Consider the following 16219-nt stretch of genomic DNA (forward strand, 5'->3'; position numbering starts at 1 on the left):
ATTCTGTAAATAAGTGTTTATGCAACTGCATGCACCTCCTTCAATCAATAGTGTTTCGTGTAAAAAATAAAGCTCAATGCTCATAGAACTTCCTTGGGCGACTCCAACTGAGGTCACTCCAGTGTGTCCAGCCTGTTTTCCCCTTTTTCCTATCCTCCCTCCCTCTCCCTCTCTTTCTTGACCAGCTGTATCAGTCCTCTCCTTTACCACTTTATGCCTTCCCTTTTTATAACCAATCTCCTCCCTTCTGGATCCATCAGATCCTGATTTTCCTCCTTGCTCCTCACCCTCTCCGGACATTCCCCACCCTCTGGACCTTCTGGGCAATCCCCTTCTGTTGTTTTCCTTTTTTTCACTGCCACTGATGATTCTGGCAGGGTTGGCAGTTTCAAAGGGGGCAGTGTGACCAACTTCCAGGGGCATGATGGCCCAGGGGAAATTACCTGGGGGACGATTGAGTTGGAGGACACGGGGGGGGGAGGGGAGGAAGCTAAGCAACAAAGGTCTGTTTTTCCTCCTATTAACTTTTAAACTCTCCACTTGCCAAGTGTTCATTTCATCCAAACTTGGAAAAAGCTAATCTCTTGACTACAGTGCTCATGCCCCCCCCCCCCGGCCAGCATGGCACATGTTCGCTGAATAATTCTTTTACTCCAAAAAGTAACCAGTTGAAGTTCTGTCACTGTTGGATTCACTGCGTTGTCTGCAGTCTCTCTTCCAGAAGAAAAAGAAAAGTGTCTCTGTGTGTGTTGACCTTAGGGTTTAGTGGACTAGGTCTGCACCAACAACCATATGCATCCAGAAGCACACCGCACTGTCATGCATTGAACATAAAAGCATCCAAGGGCTTTGCTACAGAGCCAACATGATTGGAAAAACCCTAGTAAGATCGGTTCACAATTACAGGAGCTATACAGAGAGAGCAGGGCTAGTTGTGTGCCTATGTTCCCACCCCACTTCTGTCTCAAACAGCAAACAAGCAAATGTGCACATAGGGCTAATATAATGTACTGATCACAGATGCACAAAACAGCATTGTCACAGTGGACACTGGTCTGTCATCGAATTTCCAGAACATAGCAAGACAAATTTATGAAGGACCTTACTGCAAGTCAAACCATGTAGCTCTTATTGGCCAAAATCCTGTTGCTTCATGTAGTAGGTCACATTAGAATTGGCCCATTGGATCAATCAGAATTTATCAACTCCTCCATAAGTTCCACTGATTTCATGGGCCTATTCTATTGCACCAGGTGTCTGGATTTTGGCTGATGGCTGTAATCAGGCAGGCAACTTGCAACTTGGACATGGTTACATGGATGTCCTGTTATCTCCTACCATTAGCTAGGCTTCATAGGGCATGGCAAACCCACAGGAGCTCAGGGGCTACAAAGGACGTTTTCATGCATCTGCTTCCCTGGGAGCAAGCGAGCGAGCGAGCGAGCGAGCGAGCAAGGAAGGAAGGAAGGAAGGAAGGAAGGAAGGAAGGAAGGAAGGAAGGAAGGAAGGAAGGAAGGAAGGAAGGAAGGAAGGAAGGAAGGAAGGAAGGAAGGAAGGAAGGAAGGAAATGATTGTGCTTCCACAAAAGTTGCTTAGTGGTATTAAATAAAGCACACTGTGAGGACATTCCATTTTAATTCCTTATAAGCTCGCCTCTCCCCATTTTGTGTTCTGGGAAGGGATAAAGACAAAAGCCACTTGGGCTAACCACATCCACAACAGCTTGGGAGTGTACAGGATTGCGGCCATGAAGTAATTAGCAAAGTAGGCCACTGTACGCCAGCAAGAGCTTGTGATGGGAAACCGGTTGGTTCCTAACCTCTCAGGGCACGCCTTGTTTTAATCTCTAAGGGCACGGAAGACCCCAAAAAGCAAACAAAGAAACCCATATACGGGGATGCGCTTGTCAAAAGGTTTCATGCACGCAGCCTTTCGAATCCAGGTGACCGGCAAAAGAGCGGCGACGACGGCGGGCGGGTGATGGGTAAGAAGAGGCTTGGGCGCAAGCCTCTTGGAAGAGCGGCGCCTTGTCACCTTGACGTCTTTGTCAGCGTCCCCTGCGCTCAGCGGCACGCCACGAGGTGGCGCTGTTGGTTTACCTTGGCAGGGCGCGCTCGCTCCGTGCCTGCGGCGTGAATGAGAGGCGCGGAGATGATGCTCCTTCTCGTCCCTTTCGCCTGTCCTGCTTTCAGGCGCGGAGCAGGAGGGAGGCGCGGAAGAGAAAGCTTCGAAGCGAAGCAAGCCGAAGGCGAGGCGATTCGCAAGCGGCCGGGTGGCTTGTCCGCCTCCTTTCCGGCTTAGCGGACTTTTTTTGCCGGCGATCGGCTCCCGGGGAGCCCGGAGAGGAGACCGCCCGGGACGGAGGGGCCCGTTTGTGCTCCGATTATAGGTTTTCAAAGTGCGAAAGAGCCCGAATGGGTCGGGCTGACGGCAGGATTGGTCCCTTGACCTCCGGCGTACCAGACGGCGGGGATCTCTTGGAGGAATCCTCTCTACCCGGATTTTTGGATTTAGCCAGCAACGCGAGAAGATCACCATCCTGTGTAGTTTAAAACAAATGTGTGCGTGTGTGCGCGCGTACGCGTGTGCTTGTATTTGCCATTTATATGCCTAGAACTGTTCCCGGAGACAAAGAGGCGCGAGGCGGCTTCGCAAGGGGACCGCTTGGGTTCTCATTTCCCATCATCCCCAGTCACTTGCCTTCCAAACTCCCCATTTCTTGGGTGTCTCGCCTAGCTGCTCCCCCATACTTTGATCGATGTGTCGATTTTTAGGACTTTTAGTAACTGCCGGCTTGGCCAGCAGACAGACCTTACGGGGGGGGAACCGCCCGTTTTTCTCCACCTGATGCCCGCGTCTCCACGAACGGGAACCCCGAACGGTTCAGAGACACGGGACGACGAGCGGCGGTTTCCAAACGCCAAGGGCGTCGATGCCGCTTTTTTCCCAAACCCCCGGTGGGCGATGAGGCGGGCTGTAAGGCCCCCCTCTACCCCCCCCACCCGCCGCCGCCCCGTATAAGACGGAACATATTTTCTTTTTTAATGGAAAAGCTTTTCCCTAGAAAACGGGCAGCGACTTCAATCCGGAGTGACTCCGTTCTCGTCAGGCGACGCTCGCGACATGATTCCCGTCGTCTTCGTCCTACGCCAGATATATGACTCAAATAAAGAGAGAAATCCCCAAATAAAGAGCGCTGCTTTTCTTTCTTCCTTCTTTTCTCGGGGTGGGGGGTGGGGTGTCTCGCTAATTTCCTCGCCTCAAAGTCACCCTCGCTAATTGCTTCCTTCCCGGGGCATCCGATTCGAGGGCTCGTTCGCGCTGGTTTCAAAGCCCCGGAAATTCGGCGTCTTGAGGCGGCATCTCGGCCCCTGAGGTGGTGGGTGGGTGGGGGAGGGGAGGGGTGGTGGTAGGGCGATGATTAATTAAAAAGGAGCGGCGCACAAGTGGCCACCTCGCAGGCGAACGCTCGTCCCATGGAAGACGACGAGGTCACCTTTTCGGGGAAGAAGGAAGAGAAAACGAGCGATCCCGTCCGTCGCCTTTTCACTGCCTCCCAGTTTTTATAAAAAAAATAATTATTCTATATTTGACCCGTTCTGGGAAGACTGAGGGGCCGAGGTGATGGATTTGAGGAGGAGGAGGCGGTCTCGAGCAAGCCGCGAGGGGCGGTGCTTGGGGGGGGAGAACATGGGGGGGCGGGAGGGGGAGGGGCTTGCCGGCAAAGGCCCCTTGCGAGTGGCGGAGGGCCGTTGATGGACGGCGGGACGTCACGGCCGCTCCCCGCCCCCTTGGCAATGTCTACAGCCTGCTGCACTCTCAATGTAAGCATTTATTCCACTGGGATAGAGGAGGCTAGAGCTGCGCTGGCACCAAAAAACCATGGCTGGGATTGTCTCTTTCGCCGTCTTTTCGCTTCTCTTTGGGATCTGCGAGGGGGTCACCGGCTCCCGGATCTATCCCGCCAATGAAGGTGAGCGGAGGGAGGGGGGGCGACGAGGGGGAGGGGGGGATCGATCCCGGGCCGATTCGAAGCTCGCCCTTCCTTCTTCTCTTGCCCACTTGGTGCCGGATGGGGTTTTCTTCGGGGTGGGGTGGGGTGGGGGGCCGTGCTGCCCTTGCCTTCCCCCTCCTTCTGTCTCTTCGGCGGTGGGCTCGCAAAGCAAGCGGACGGGGCGCACGGCTTGGCGGGAGGCGCTCCCGCGGGGCCCAGAAGCTCCCAGCGGGCGGGCAACTTGGGCGGGCAGGACCGAAAAACAAAGTTCCCCCCAGCCGCCTCCGAGGCAGGACGGTGGGCGATGCTAGGTAAAGTTAGGCGGGCGGCCGAGAGGGAGCCGTGGGGCGGGGGGGGGACCCTTTCCGAGCAGCTCCCCGTCTCTCCTCGCCCTCCTCGCCCGTGTCCTGCCCGCGGCTCCCCTTCATTCCCCGGGTTGGCGAGTAACGTGCGGAGCCGGAGGGTCCGGGGCAGCGGGCACGGCTGGCCGGGCTTGCTTCGCTTCGCCTCTCCTTGCCGGAGCGGAGTTTGCCGCAGACGTGGCCCTTCGCAAAACCGCGTGGGAGCTTGACCTGGATTTCCACGGCCAGCCCAGACGCCTCGCAGCCGCCGGACTGGATCGCTTCGGAAGGAAAAAGTCCCGCTTCGCCGGTGGGACCAGAGGGAGCCTTCTCTCTCTTTCTCTCCTTGGATATCGGTCCATGTTCTCGTCCGGATCGAACCCACCTTATTTCTTTTTTGGGGGAAAAACAACAACCGGAGTCCTAAAGTTGGAGGCGGTCCTTCTTAATTTCTCACGTACATCCACATTCCCCCCCCCCCCACTTCATCACCTGCTTGGCGAAGATGGACGGGGCTCTTTTGAAAACGCGCACAAAAAATAAAATAAAATAAAAAAGGGGGAAATAAAAAAAAAAAAAAACCAGAGCGCGACCTTCGTCTTTCCGAGACGGTGTGACAGAACGAAAGGAAGACGGACGGCCTTGATATTTGGAAGCCAGATGTTGCATAATCGGGTGGCGCGCGGGCGCGCGCATATACACACACTCTCACACACGCGAGCACTCACACGCGTGGCTCAAGGGACGGCCTTGCTTGACGAACACGCGTGGAGGTGGCCCTTCAACGCTCCCGAAGTAGCTTGACTTGACATGAAAGCGTGTGTGTGTGTGTGTGTGTGTGTGTGTGTATGTGTGTAAGTGTAAGCCCGCGCGCACGGTGGCGCCCCCGCTCCCCCTCGTCTCCCTACAACCCTCTAAAGGTCTGGAGGGCGGGGGGGGCGCATGTCGAAGAAAGACTGTTTTCTTGAAACGGGGAGGGAGCCTGCTGTTCCTGATTTAGCCCAGAGAAGAGGTTAGGGCCACCTGGTCGTGGTATCAGAAGATCACCTGGCTGTGGAACCCAAAATGGAGCCAGCGAGCGGCCTGAACTTGACCACGCAGAGCAGCAAAGGAGTTCCATCGCAGGTTGATTCGCCCCTGGTTGAGAGCGACCTGGCTTACTCCTGCAGCCCATTTTGTTTCCCTCGTTCACCGCACTGCCCTCCCCACCTTTGCTTTCCATGAAGCTCTTTATCAGCAGCAGTTGAGCCTCCCCCCCCCCCCGCGCCCCTTTAATGGTCTCTGTATAGGACTTGGGTACTGCCCTCTCTGGCGCAGAAGTGGAGCTGGTTGAGTGGAGAAGGGGGGCCACGAGGGAGGCTGGTCCTCGTTGAAAAACAAAAAGTAAAATTTAAAACCTGTCATATTTGGTAGTTCTTGATCTTCTGAAATGCAGAGGGAAAACATTTTTTAAAAAGAGAAGTGAAGATTATCTTCATGGACTGGAATCTCCCTGTTCTGAAGCCACCAAAGTGCATAGGAAATCTCTTCCACTCCACTTATTTGTTAGACTTGAAGCCCCCTTATTTTTGATTCATTTTGAACCTGTGGTTTCATAGGCTTGCAAACCCACCCTCGGGAAGAAAAATTGAGCTGCTGAGATTTCACTGAATCCGTCTGAGCATCTTTTAAGTCAAATCTGCACCAGGGGAGCCATTTTTCACTCTTAGAACACCACCCGCTCTTACTCCTTGTCGTTTTTCAGGAGCACAGCGAATGTGACACTGGGCCGCTAGAGAAGCTGTTTGCCTTGTGGTCTCTCACCCGGTTGTTTCCCTTCCAGTTGGCTCCCCTCTGAAACTGTTTCCAAACACTCAGTCCCTCACAGTTAACTCTCTTAGGTGAGAGAGAAATTAAAATTGACCTAGTGGGGTTTTGGTTTTTCTTTCTTTCCTTTTGTGTATGTGTGTGTGTGTGAGTGAGTGAGTGAGTGAGTCAGTGAGTCAGTGTGTCAGTGTGAGTGTGTGTGAATGTCATTGAAGAACCAGAAGGTTCCGGGCCTGATACTTCGGGTGGCATTGATACACCTGTTAGAAGGAAACTGTGCCAAGCTTTATACTGCACTTGCTTCTGAAATTTACCAGCATATTTCTAAAAGACGTCTGTTTCCTGAAGCGAAGTCCCAAAAGGTGGAAATAATTCCATTTGTTTTGTAATAAATGTCCTTAACTTGTCATTCAACTACCAAAGAATCTCAGTGTTAAAACCTGGCCTTGATGGTTTTATGGTCACCTGTCCCTTGGGCCTTTTCTTCACTTTGTTCCTCAAATGTCACAAACCTAAAACATACTGTTTCGTGAGCTAGCCCGCTAGAACTCAAAAAAGGCTCTGTACTGCCTGCCTCTGTGTACACTTGGTCTGGAAATACATCCTTTTGAGCACAGTAGGATTTACTTCTGATTTAACAGGATTGTGCAGCCAGTACAGCACGGTTTGGGACTGAATGAAAGAATTGCTGATTAGTAGTACTACAGTACTTTTGTCTCTACATTTCTTTCTTCAGTTTGGATACAAGTGTCAGAGCAACTGGAACTGCCTTTGAAGCATCTATTCTGTAGTTAAGAATGAGCGAAGAAGTTATGAGTTCAAATATGGATTTAGCCACCAAGAATCACTAGGTGTCCCCTGGGCTCTAGTGCTCACATCTTAGCAATATAACTCCGTCATTATTTGCAATGTGAGGATACTGAAACTAGTTTGCTTGATAGGTGAGCTGCAAAGGTTAATCAGATGTGTGACCAGGCGTGCTGCTGGCCTCTATTCATATCAGAGTCTGCTGTATTTAAATAAGTCATGTGCAGCTAACTTAGGTGACTTAAGTGAGTAATTTGCACTTAAGCATACAACAGAAATCCTTTTCATTTTGGTTCAGATCAGTCATTTTTTTCAGACTGAAGTCTTTCTGAATGTGCATAGGATTGTGCATTTATCTGGATCAACTTGACAAAGTGAATGAGGTTTTTCTTTGGTTTTGTAATTATACATTGGCATAGCTGTGGAAGAAAAACATTTCATTTAAATGTTGAGTTGGATCTTCTCATAGTTGCATAAATGAGTTAAGTGGAACTTAATATTTATGTGTTGATGTTTCCTCCTGCCCCTCTTATTTTCACAGTTACCTTGCTGGATTCCAGATCGGTCCAGGGTGAGCTTGGGTGGATAGCAAGCCCATTGGAAGGAGGGGTAAGTTCTCAATCTTCCTCTGATTGCGAGAGTAAAAGGCAATGATTAGCCATTTCTGGAGAATCCTAATGGCTTGGTGGTTATGGATTAGGGAGAAAAGGTCAGATTTTTTTCATGGTCTGTGATGTGAATTACATTTGTTTGCCGAAACCTTAAGCTTCGCATAGCTAGCTTCTCCATGAAAGAATTACAAAGGAAGGGCACCTTCTGAATATTGCTCAAAGAAGACATGTTTACATGCTAATCCTAAATGTGTTCCTTCAGGAGAAATCCTATATAATTTGATGATATTTACTTTATAGTAAGAGAGGTTTTCTTGAGTTCAGTCCTGTGCTTGTTTATATAAAAATAAGATCTACCAATGTGGATTGCTGCCAAGGTAGATGTGCCTCAGATTGCACCTCTAGCTGTGTGTTTTAAAATTGAGATACAAGAGAAAATGTATAGTGGTCATTTAATGATAATTGAAACTTAATGTATTTTCAAATGTCTTTATTACTATTTATTTCCATACATGGATACTACATTGAAATGCCAAGTGTCTGGTTTAAGCATAGATGATACAGTTATTTACCATTTCACACTGGAAGTGACCATACTTACAACTGGTAAAAATCCACTTTACTATTGGAGTACTGTCACAGCTAATATAAATGCTATCCGGTTCTCAGACAGAGGGGCGGGTTTCTTCATACCTAAAACTGTCCCAGAGAAGTGAAGCAACAGTCTTTAATAGATTTATCTTCTCAGTGAATGAAAAACAGATGCTGTCCAAGTCGATATTCTAGTTCACAAGTTTCCTTTTTAAAAACATCTATCAAAATGTCTGCTTTTGGGAGGTGGCAGCAAATTCTACAAGCGGAAGCAGAGCAAGAGCTCCATCTAATCCACTGGTGAATGGGGAATGTTTAACGCAGTTGCAGATTTGGATAGTGGGAGAGAAAGAGATCGTAACTTAGCCAGCTCTGTGCAGACCTTCACTTCTAATTTAGCAAAGGATTGATAGATAAATAGCATGCAGCCAGTCCACAGTGGTGGTGCTGAGCAACTGCTGAGTAGACCATAATTTGTATCATATGTTTTTGGGTAACCAAAAGTACTCAGCATGTCACAGGATCAGGAATTTTATTAATTAAGGAAAACATAGACCTGTTTTCACTGCCACACACGTAGGATATTAAGAATAATTTCTTTGGAGGTGGTGGTGGTGGTGGTGGTGGTGGTGAGAATATTATCCCTGCACATGGTGTTTGCAGTTGCATTCAAATACTTGCAAATCCCTTTAAAATTAAATGGAGGCTCTTCTTACCGTGTTTAAAGGCAAACAATGGATGCCTAACTAAGTCGAAGTAATTACAAACTGAAGTCTTAAAACATTACCAGATATTTAATAAGCATAAGCGGGTTTTTACAGTGTGTTCATCAGATATTCTATAGGTTAACATTCCTCGTTCCTGTAATTAAAGACAAAGAGAGAGGAAAAAGGATAACATGTGAGGCTGTTTATTTAGTAATACATTATGCATAAGCTATGAATTAGCCCTATCTTGGGAAAATGAAGTATTGTCCTGTTTCTATTGTTACTCAGCCTGAACTTGACTGCAGTCAAGTTGTGCTCTGCCTGCACTCACACAGTGCTGGCCATAGAACCATCCCCCTACCCTTCAATAACAAGAAAGAGGGAATGATTGGCAGGCCTCTGGCGGTGCAGACAGCACATAGTCACTGCTGATTGCAGGCAATTGCCCTCATCTTTTGACAGTGGAAAAAAGTACAGCTTTATCTTAGAGAGTCTGGCATCCTGGTTAATCCTATACCCTGCAAAGGTCAATGAAATTAGTCTTTTTTTTGGTGTACCCAGAAAACATCCCTTCTGAAAATTCAAATATATTTGTTGTGAGTACAGTCAGCTGTCCAATATATCAGAGGACACAATTAGTTTAATATAAATAGGTGGGAAATGGATTTTTATTTGTCCTTATTTCTGTATTAACATGTAGAAGAGGTGGATTGATTTGTTCTTTGAATCTGAAATATTTGGAGAAATGAAGAAAGCCTATAGAGTGCTAGTTTCACCAAGGCTGTGAAGTTAGCAGTGAAATGTTCAAAAGAGCATTGTCTGCCTTCAAATCTACTAGGAAATATATTTTTTAAAAATAGTTTCCTAGACTGCAGATTTCTTTTAAAGGATCAGATGGAAATGATTTCTCTCTTGCTTTCACTTGTGAAGAAAAAGTGTCTGACAAAGAATACTTCTCTTCTTTTTTTCTCTCTTTTCAAGAACACCCAGAGAGGTGGCCTTCAAAGATCAACTCTGCTTCCTTTTATATTGTCTGTAGGCGTAGTACATGTTGCAAAAATCCCCCGTTTTTATAGATCCAGAACAGGCCATTCTTGAAGTGTGAAGTATTTTCTGTGTTAATATGAGACATTGGAGATAAAAATAGGCCACTTTAGCAGTGAATAGACCTATTACTAAATCTATAATAGCCCTAGAGGAATGAGTGTATTACATTATAAATTTAATTAATGATTTAACTTTTAAAATTCACAGTTGAAAGAAAATGATAAGCATGCATGGTTTTGCTGTGGGTTATTAATTCAGGAGAGGGGTTGCTCCAAGAAACTGAAAGAAAATAATATTAGTAAAATGTGTGCTTTGTCTTTAACCACACAATTATCATTATTGATGGTAACACTGAAGAAGAACATGATAATGGTGATAACACATGTGCAGTTTTTGGTGTATTCAACTGTTTGGATCCAATACTATATTAAAGATCTAATTACAAACAAATAAATGAGCAACATTTGTGGAAGAAGAATAAAACGGGAGAAAGAGAGAGCTAAACCCTGTGAGTAGTGCATATCCACTGAATGTAGCCATGTTCTTTTCATAGATTTGAATAGGCTTCAGGGCCAGCCCTATAACCTGAGTCGTCTTTTGTGTAAGCATGCTCAAGGAAATCCCGTTGACAATTCTTATTTCCCTCTCCTCTTCTCTCCCTGCTCCCTCCCAGACTACAGGACAATACAGGGGAAAGTGATAGATCATAAAGGGCAGGACGGTAACACAATACTCATTTTGTGGCAGCTGTAAATTAAAGAACTGTGTTGCTCACATCGTGGTAGCATTTTACTCTAAGAGATGGCTTTCCAGTTTTCCCTGTTGTTGGTGACATGGTTTGACACAATGAGTATTGATTTCTTCCTTCCCAATTCCCTTTTGAATTTTCAAGTATCTCTTGGCAATAACTCAAATATTATTCTCTCAGCTCTGCTGACTCTGAGTGTTAACTGCTACAGATCTATACAGAGATTCAGCTATCCTAAATCGGTATAAGCTAAAGTGCACCTTCTTATTTATGAACTTCCTTGGTTTTGAAGATAATTCATTCAAGTTATGTAATGCCTCTTTTCATCAGTATATATACAATGTGATCTAAGTGTGTCTACTAAAAAATAAAACAAAGTTGAAACAAACATAGAAGTATTGTGGCATTTTTAGGACTAACTGATTTATTTCATTCTGAGCGGTCATGGATTAAAATCCATGTCTTCTGCTCATAAAGTGTGTCCCGTAAAGTTCAATGAGGCTTACTCCCAGGAAAGTACGCATGACATAGTTCTTTGTTAGGAAGCCCCTGAAGGTTACATTATAACCTTATTCCAGTTTTTATCCCATGTGTTTTACTTGAACAGGCTGGAATCCCAGAGCTAGAGCTATTATTGTGCATAAATGAAGGAAGAAAAAGGTTTTCCCGCCCTGCCTTTGAACATTAATTCGGCAGAACCAGGCTTCTTTTTCCAAACGGACAGACAGAAAAGGCCACAGCAGTAGCTTTCTCCTCTGTATCATGTGATTAACATAATCTCATTTAACATCCCCCCCAAAAAAGCTCTTACTGACCACTTCCACTCTTCTTTTCTTTTATGATGTGTTTATCACACTCCTGTTGGAACACTACATAGTAATATAGAGTCAAATTCGCTCTTAATTGAGACTTCATTTTGGGACTTAGTTTGAGTGTAGAATTGTGTTTTCCCTTCTCTGTGTGTGATTTGAGCGGCACACATTTTTAAGGTGCAGCCTGTTACTTTATTACTGCTGCTACAGTTCTTTTAGACTATGAAATATCTTATCCGTTGGCATCTGAAGACAGAATTTCTCGGGGGTAAGCCAGAGAAATTTAAATATACAGTACTTGGATTCCACTGAGATTATTTAAGCATGGTGCCAGTATCTAATATATTTATAATCCTTGGCTTTGAAGAACCAAGTGTTAAACGTTGCTGTGGATTAAAAATGGTTCCCCATTATACTGTGTGCACTTTCTCCATTATCCTGTGTCACTTTTTCACAAATGAGGCCTTTGCCTAGCTGATGTCATGGCCATAATAAATATTTGTTGACAGCAAAATATCCACCATGCTGCCACTTGAGATGAAAATAGGCACAGTTGTTCATGGAAAGTAGAGAGTTGCATTGAAATGTTACAGTGTAATAACTAAGCATACCTGGATCCTGGCTCATATGATTACCTGCCACTTAAACCTGAGACCAACTTTTTGTTGTATTCTGGTAGTTCTTTTATGGTGGGAAAGCCATAGCAGCCCTATGGGAATGAACAGCTCAGTAGAGTTCACCTGGATCTTATTGGTTGGTGATAGTTAGCAGTAACCCTGATTTGCTTCCTCTGTACTACTTTGGCAGCCTTAGGCAAGGGTGCCATGTTCTAAGCCATGTACCCCCCCACACACATCTACATCTGTGATCTAGATATGTAGGCCCTTTTTTTGGGGGGGGGATACTAAAATTAGAAGAACATAGGGAGCTGCTTTATTTTTAAGTCAGATCATTGGTTTAATTAGTTCAGCTTTGCATCAGTTGATGTTCGTTTATACTTCCAGTAGCCAACAAGGCGTATGAACATGGAGGGTAGGAGCAACAGGTTGGCCCAAGGCTGTTGACTGTTGGTCTGCAAGTACAAAGTAATGGTTTGCCTGTTGTTGAGACAAGGGCTTCTCTCTGTCCTAGTTGGAAATGGCAGCATTTGAGCACGGCATCTATTGCTTTCAGAGCATGTGCTCACCCACTGAGCCTCAACCCTGTCAGCACTGAACAGTATGTGCAAAGTACTTTGGACAGTAAGGATGATGGATACAAACTATTGTTATAGCAACCAGGAGTATTGCCAGGCACACTGAACTGGTATTGTGAAGATCTAGATACAATTTATTTTTGAAAGTTTTATAAATATTGGTATAAATGATGCATGAAAAGTTTCTTAGATTGCAATCTTATACTTATTTGCCTGAGAGTAGGGCCCACTGAATGTAATTAGATTTACTTCTCAGTAGATGTGTGTCTTACTTAAACATTGATATGCAGGGGGGCTTGCTTGTTTGGGTCACTTTTATAAAATTCTCACTAGTGAGTCCAATAAGTTCACATCGTGTCATGCAGAATGTGATAGTAATATGGTGGACCATTAGCAGATTTACTTTTTCTTTGAGTCATTTGGAAAGAAAAGATGCACCAACAACTCATTCCTCTGAGATTTTAAACTAGGGAGCTTTTAATAGCTTATTTGCTCTTAGTATATTGGTTTAGTTCATGTGTTGCTTCCAACTTGTGTGGCTTGCATTAATGAGGTGCATGGGCGTAGGTACACATTAGTGAAGCTAATGTGTCTAGATAGGCGGCATATAAATGCAATAAATAAATAAATAACTGGAGGACAAGGAATTAAGTTATTTGGTGAGGTTTGATTGTACCTTTTTTCATGATTCCATTTCACATTTCTTCCTTTGGTTCTCTCACAGTGGGAGGAAGTGAGCATTATGGATGAGAAAAATACTCCAATCCGCACGTATCAAGTCTGCAATGTGATGGAGCCGAATCAGAACAATTGGTTACGAACTGATTGGATTCCTCGCGAAGGTGCTCAGAGGGTTTATATTGAAATCAAGTTCACACTGAGAGACTGCAACAGCCTGCCAGGTGTCATGGGGACTTGCAAAGAGACTTTTAACCTTTACTACTACGAGTCAAGCAATGACAAGGAACGTTTCATTCGGGAAAGCCAGTTTGCCAAGATTGACACTATTGCTGCTGATGAGAGCTTCACACAAGTGGACATTGGTGACAGGATCATGAAGCTCAACACTGAGATCCGTGATGTGGGGCCATTAAGCAAGAAAGGATTCTATCTGGCTTTCCAGGATGTAGGGGCTTGCATTGCCTTGGTTTCAGTCCGTGTTTTCTATAAGAAGTGTCCGCTGACAGTACGCAACTTGGCTCAGTTTCCAGACACAATCACTGGGGCTGATACGTCTTCTCTGGTGGAAGTTCGCGGTTCGTGTGTCAACAATTCAGAAGAGAAGGATGTGCCAAAAATGTACTGTGGGGCAGATGGTGAATGGCTCGTACCCATTGGCAACTGCTTGTGCAATGCTGGGTATGAGGAGCGTAATGGAGAATGCCAAGGTAGGGGCCTGCTGTATTGTACAGTTCATTAGGGGCTGGTGTATATAATTGAATCAGAGATGAGAGTAAATGGAACAAAGCCAGTAATTAGTGGTCCCTGTGGAATGCAGTGGGATGAAGGGGTCTAATGAGGAAGTCCAGCACTTCCAGGTGGCAAGGCTAAAGAGTGTGTAATACCATCAGAACAAATGGCATCACCATAATCGGCAGAAGGCAGAACACATTTGCCATTGGAGTCTAGATGAAAGCTGGCTTATATCTCACTAGTCATATTTAAATGAATATGTAAGTTATGTGTCTGAACCATCGGTGTTTAAAGCAGATGGGCTTCTTTTTACTGCCTGAAAAGTAATAGTTTTTAAAAGTGTGTGTATGTGCTGTGGCAAGGACGTTTTATCTGGTATAACAAAGCTGTGTTTTGGTCCCTTTTGGAGACAAAGGCAGGATAGAATTATAAGAAAATAAAACAATGAGTAAATAAGTAAATGCATGCAACAGCAACAGTTTGCTCTGTCCTTCCTGAGAGAAAGCAGGACTTTCTTCTGTTCTCTTTTAAGCACTGAAGATTTAACTCTTTAGTGTCTCATTTGAGAATTCGGGCACTAAATAATCCTTGAATACGTGACATGGGCGCTTTTGTGAAATATTTTTATTTCTCAGAAAGTCTCTATTGTTTCCTTTACAAAAGAGCCTGCTAGGAGACTCTAAGAAATGCAAGAAGTCATCTGTTTGCCCCCTCCTCTCGCTATCCTCTGTGGAATTAGGGATTAGGGTTCCTCTAAAAGACAGCTTATTTTAAAGAAAAGAAAATGGAAAGGAGGGGAGAGATTTAAATCTCCCTTGTGAGCCCCTGCTATTTATAGTTATACATTATAATGATTTTATAAATAGTCTATTACTAATTATAGACATGATTATGCCTTTAGTCACATATTGAAGATCAGTCTCTAATAGAGGGCTTTTTTTTCTAGATAAATGAATGGCTTTTTGTATATGTTGCTAAAAACAATGAAATTGAATTGGGTTGAGCAATGCTTGATTCCTTTTGATTCATTTTAATTTTCTTTGCCAAGGTTAATTGTATAAGAACTGATATGTATAAAACTAATGAGAGACAACAACAAAAAAAGAAACCTTTTTGCCCCCTCCCCACAAAACAGGTATGAAATGGCAGCTGACTCCCATAAAGAATATTCAGCTGGAATTATTTTATATAATCATTTGTGGACAATGTGAAGTTCATTATTATGCATTGAATTAAAGAGTTGGCAGGAAGGCAGCTCTGAGCATCAACATTTTCCTTTGCTATCAAATTTTCACTTGATACATGCATGTCAGTGGGGGAAGGGTGAGATGAAAATGTCTCATTGGCAACACAATTATGGAGAGTTGGAGTGAGAACTGGGGGGGAAAGACTAATATAATGACAGGGCATCATGTCTGTAGTAAATTATTCTGTCTCTTGGAGTGGGTAGGAGCTTGGAAACCTTTGCTTCCTGAGAGCAAATAAATCCTTTCCAACAGGCAGATGACATGCTGAATGGATTATTTCAGGAGACTGTCAATGTCTAAGAGATATATTTTAATGCTATTTTGTTCCTATTTGCAATCAACCATTCCTGAGACAAATTTATTTTTGTATGGTTTAGATTCTAGGGAATGAGTTGGTTGAAAACTGGAGTGCTGTCCATTGCTAAGAGATTACATTTTGCAGAAAGGGAAGTTGGGACGGTATTGGCTAACCATGATTGATGTGGAATTAAAACACTCCTTAATCATTGACCCACACATTATTACCTAATTGAATAACAGACAGAGTGTTGAGAGGACAAAGCCACTTGTTACCTTTTTTGAGGAATACGGCATGGGCAGTAAAAACAAAACATTGTCAGGTAGCTGAGATGCAGAGAAACTACCTGGAAAATCTCTCTTAGGCTTTGTTGGACAGATGATATCTGATGATTCACACCTCAGTTTAGTGGCAAATCTTGATGAGATCATGTATGAAGGAAACAGAGAATGCTTTTGTGTTTTGTATCTTCTGTATCAAAATCGTTCCCAGGTTGTTGGTTTTTTAAAGAAGTTGTTTGAAGAAAAAATAAGTCAGTACAAAAAAAGAGAGACCTTTTTAAAAAGAACAATGCATAGGTCTTGTGGCATTTCAAAAACCAA

General features: G+C 44.6%; 1 protein-coding gene across 4 annotated transcripts in view; it reads left to right on the forward strand.

Annotated features, from left to right (window-relative positions):
* Positions 1-3769: 3769 nt before the first annotated feature.
* The window catches only part of EPHA4 (EPH receptor A4), a 179331-nt gene continuing 166881 nt past the window's right edge, over positions 3770-16219 (forward strand). For 3 of the 4 annotated variants that reach the window (XM_078389213.1, XM_078389215.1, XM_078389214.1), the window contains exons 1-3: positions 3770-3973; positions 7490-7557; positions 13384-14047. In XM_078389213.1, the coding sequence (XP_078245339.1) occupies positions 3883-3973; positions 7490-7557; positions 13384-14047 (823 nt within the window). In that variant the 5' untranslated portion in view covers positions 3770-3882. The remainder of the gene's footprint in view (positions 3974-7489; positions 7558-13383; positions 14048-16219) is intronic. The other variant, XM_078389216.1, reaches the window with a different exon arrangement.

The sequence above is a fragment of the Pogona vitticeps genome, chromosome 3 (assembly GCF_051106095.1).
Source record: "Pogona vitticeps strain Pit_001003342236 chromosome 3, PviZW2.1, whole genome shotgun sequence".
In the NCBI taxonomy this organism is placed as follows: domain Eukaryota; kingdom Metazoa; phylum Chordata; class Lepidosauria; order Squamata; family Agamidae; genus Pogona; species Pogona vitticeps.